The following is a 4,513-nucleotide window of genomic DNA, read 5'->3' on the forward strand; positions in this document are numbered from 1 at the left end:
ATATATATATATATATATATCTACGTGGTAAAGAAGAATCATAGAAAAAACACACCCCGTACCAATAAACAAACAAACAAAGAAAGGAAAACAGAGTTATTACATTGAAGAAGGTTAAAAAGAATAACCGAAAAGGATAAAATAATAATAATAAAAGACATAAACGGTTAAAGATCAATAAGGTTAATAACAAAAATTAAAAAAAAAAAACATACATGCATTCCAGCAATTACTGCACATACTGAACAGTAATAGGAAAGTATACGTACGCAAAAAGAAGAAAAGAAAAAAAAAGATAACATTTTTATATTACTGCCAGAAAACTATATAAAGAAAGAAAGCACTAATTAAAATCATATCGCATTTCATATTTCCAAGAGACCTTTCTCTCTCTTTCTTTCTCACTCTTTTACTGTATACATACATACATATATATATACATAGAGAGAGAGAGATAAATAAATACAGGAAACATAAGGATAATAAGTATTATCCCCATACACACATACATACATACATACATAAAAACACATCATTAGTGAAAATATATATATATATATATATATATATATTTAATATGGAAGATTACGGAATTTCTCTGCTGCTGCCACAGCCGCCGTCATTGCCCGATCTCTCATCTCTTTTATCAACCTCTTCTTTTCCTCCTCCACTTCTGCTTCTGCTGCTGCGGCCTCATCATTATTATTATTATCATTATTATTATAACCATTATTATAATAACCATTATTATTGTAATAATTATAATAATCATCATTATTGTATCCATTATATTCATTATTATTATTAACTTCATCCTCTTCAACTTCATCCTCCTCATTATACATCTCTGCCGAGACGCGGTCCATCTCCTCGTAGAGACCGTCCATTATCTCCTGCAGTTCCCTCCACACACCCCACTCCCGCTGCCGGGCAGACTCGTTTGAGTTATTTACATCCGGCACGTAAACCCGGTGAGGGGAAGAAGTGTGTGTAGAAATATCTTGCGGACGTGAAGAACGCGGTGGAGGCAGTGGAGGTTGACGAAGTCTTTCACTTTCATTATTATTATTATTATTATTATTATTATTATTATTATTATTATTATTATTATTATTATTATTGTTATCATTTAAATAGGAAGAAGAAGAAGATGATGATGAAGAAACGGCTGGGGCTTCTTTTCTGTTGTTTATATTATTATTATTATTAATAATAGTATTATTATTAGTATTATTATTATTAATAGTAGTAGTTAATGGAGTGATGGGGTTTACTCTTATAATGGGTTTAATAGGAGTTATTCGAATAATATTCGTTAATGGAGATATTGGATGAAGAGAGGAAAACTTTTTGAGAGTTTCTTCTTCTCTTTTCTCTTCCTTTTCCCATTCCTCCGCCTCTTTTCTTTCTTCTCTTTCTCTTTCCACTTCTTCTTCCCTTTCCAATTCTCTTTCTCGTATCACTTCTTCTGCTCTTTCTCTTAGTAATGCCTCTCCTCTTCTTATCACTTCTTCTTCCCATTCTTCTCTTTCTCTTATCAATTCTTCCTCTTCTTCTTCCCATTCTTCTCTTTCTCTTATCAATTCTTCTTCTTCTTCTCTTTCTCTTTCTCTTATCAATTCTCTTTCTGCTCTTTTCACTCGTTCTTCCCATTCTCTTACCAATTCTCTCGCTTCTCTCTCAATTTGTTCTTCTCTTTCCCATTTTCTTGCCAATTCTCTTTCTTCTTCTCTCTCCATTCGTTCTTCCCATTCTCTTATCATTTCTCTTGCCTCTCTTTCCACTCGTTCTTTCCATTCTAGTAGCGATTCTTTAGCTTCGTTTTCCACTTTTTCCACTTTTTCTTCCCATTCTCTTTCCACCTCTTCTTCCCATTCTTCTTTTTTTCTTTCCACTTCTTCTTCTATTTCTTCTTTTTCTCTTTCCACTTCTTCTTCTCTTTCCAATTCTCTTTCCTTCTCTTTCATTGCTGCTGTTGTTGTTGTCATCATCCTTGTTGTTCCTTTTGCATTGATGGGATCATAGTGTTTCGATCCATTTGTGGGAATTATGAAGGTCACTCCAGTCTTTGGCTTACTTACATGCGTTTGTTGTAATCCTTTTTTCTGTATTCCTTGCTGTTTTCTTTTTTGCTCTTCTTGTCGTTGTTGTTGTTGTTGTTGTTGTTGTTGTTGTTGTTGTTCTTTTCGTTGTTGAGAGAGTATTTTAAATTCCAGTGCGGCCTCCTGTGGGGTTTTTGCATTTCCCCATGCAGATTGAATGACGGCATTTGAAAGAGATCTGCGCTGTGCGTATACAGAAGATGGGGCATTATCATCACTCTTGTTATTATCTTCACTCTTCTTCTTATCTTCACTTTTGGCATTATTAACATACCTGTAGTCATTATTATTATACCTGTTGTTATTATTAACATCATATCTGTTGTTATTATTAACATCATATCTGTTGTTATTATTAACATCATACCTGTTGCTGTTATTAACATCATATCTGTTGTTATTAACATCACTGTTCTCCTTATACAGTTCCTCACCCTCAGCAGCTGCAATCATTTCGGAGAGTTCGGGTGAGACATCTTCTAATGTCCGCAGTACTGTCTCTGACCATCGTTGTTCCTCTTCTACTATCCGCACTACTGTATTATACGGCATCTCAGTATCCTCTGCTTGTATAGTATCAAATGTAGTAGTCGTCGTAGTAGTAGTGGTAGTAGTAGTAGTAGTGGTAATCGTATCACTATAAACTCTCCTGTTAATATCATTTTCTTGGGATTTAAGATATCCATCTGTACTTGGTAGAATATCTCTATCCACTGTTCTTCTTATGGTTGTGATGGTTTTGGTTGGTAAAGCTTCTGTTGATACATATTCCGCAACGTTCGCCATTATAATGGATAAATAGATAGATAAATAGATAGATACACAGATAAATAGATAGATTGGATAGCTGATAGTCTTTGTATTCCTTTTTGACCTCTTTTCTTAGTTTAATATTAGAACAGAGAGAGAGAAATAGACTGTTTAAGAAGGTACTGAACTTCACACTGTAGTTGTTTGTCTGTGTGTCTATTTGTGTATTGAATCTTTTTTTTTTATTTTATTTTTCTTTGTGTATTTGCCTTGCCTAACACCGTTAATATATATATATATATATATATATAAAGAGAGAGAAAGGAAGAGAAGAGAAGAGTCATTGTATGGAATTCAACAAAAAAAAGGAGATTTGAGAACACTGAATATCTCTGCCTTTTTTTCCCCCAATAATACATACAACAAAAGAGAAAAACCAAGAAAGATGAACAGATATACATACATATACATAAAGATGCATAACACCCTACCCATAGGGGTGGGGTCAAAAAAAGGAATATACCTTTTTCCAAACAGGTCAAAAAAAAAAGGAAAATGAAAAAAAAAACTGATTATATATATATATACATATACATATATATTAATTTATATAAAAACAAAACTGTACATCTCTATATATATATGTATATATATCAGTACGTATGTATACGTTCATGTATTTTACTTATCTTATTGCAATGTGTACCTTTAAAGAAATGTAATATAAAAGTAAACATTAGAGAAAGTCCATATAAAAAAAAAAAACAGTATCTGACTACAACACACTACTACAGACATCCAACAAACCAAAAAAGGAAATGAATGTATTCAGAAAAAACAATCAATACAATTCCCCACCCTCAGTCCTGTAAAAAAAAGGAAAAGAGAAAATAAAGCAATAAAGAAGAAGAAAAAGAAAAGCCCATAAAAAAAAAAATTCAAAGGAAGAAAAGAAAAAAAAAGAAAAAAAGAAAAAATGCCGAAAAAAAAAAAATGTCTAACAAAAATGTCAAGAAAGCTAATTAAGGAAAAATAGCTATCAAACAGAAAAGAAAAGAAAAAAAAAGTTCCATTTTCTTCTATCCTCCTCCTCTCCTCATTTACTTTTAAATTCCTTTTTTTTCTTTTCATGTTTCTCCTTCAATTAAATTCCATTCATGTGCTTTTTCTCTCTCTACTTCCAACCATCTCTCCCCCTCTCCTTCTACCCACACAAACAAACACACACACACACAAAACTATAAATATTATGAACTTCCTATCCACGATGATCGCACCGTAGCATCACCAATTTCACTATATCGAATACGAACACCACCAGCAGCACCAACAGCACCGCCGTAGCCGCCCGACAGGCGTTGTTTCTTTCTTTCTTCAATCATCTCACGAGTAAGCCACTTTGGCTTTAATACAGCAGTCTTCTCCACAGCATCAGGGATCTCTGCTGTCTCCACCGCAGCAACCTCATCCTCCGTATTCGCTACAGTTAACTCAAGGGCACGCTTAGCTTCGAGCACCTCTTCTGCAACTGCACAGACTTTTTCAAGGCAATCTCGCCGCCGCGTCAACACTCGTTCAGCCACAATATAAACAGGATGCTGCACACGAAGTCTCCTACTACTGTCCATCCTATCATTTAATGAATTTACACCAGTCTCAAT

At 33.8% G+C, this 4,513-nt stretch overlaps 2 protein-coding genes across 2 annotated transcripts; both read right to left on the minus strand.

Annotated features, from left to right (window-relative positions):
• Nucleotides 1-572: 572 nt before the first annotated feature.
• Nucleotides 573-2,888, minus strand: TM35_000261290 (uncharacterized protein; the record flags this gene model as incomplete). Its single annotated transcript, XM_029027866.1, has 1 exon — nt 573-2,888. The coding sequence occupies one exon, from the start codon at nt 2,886-2,888 to the stop codon at nt 573-575; it is 2,316 nt and encodes a 771-aa protein (XP_028880743.1).
• Nucleotides 2,889-4,099: 1,211 nt separating this feature from the next.
• Nucleotides 4,100-4,513, minus strand: TM35_000261300 (uncharacterized protein; the record flags this gene model as incomplete). Its single annotated transcript, XM_029027867.1, has 1 exon — nt 4,100-4,513. A coding segment is annotated over one exon (414 nt), but the record flags the coding sequence as incomplete, so codon positions are not given.

This window comes from Trypanosoma theileri, assembly GCF_002087225.1.
Source record: "Trypanosoma theileri isolate Edinburgh chromosome Unknown TM35_Tth_26_V1, whole genome shotgun sequence".
NCBI classification, from domain to species: domain Eukaryota; phylum Euglenozoa; class Kinetoplastea; order Trypanosomatida; family Trypanosomatidae; genus Trypanosoma; species Trypanosoma theileri.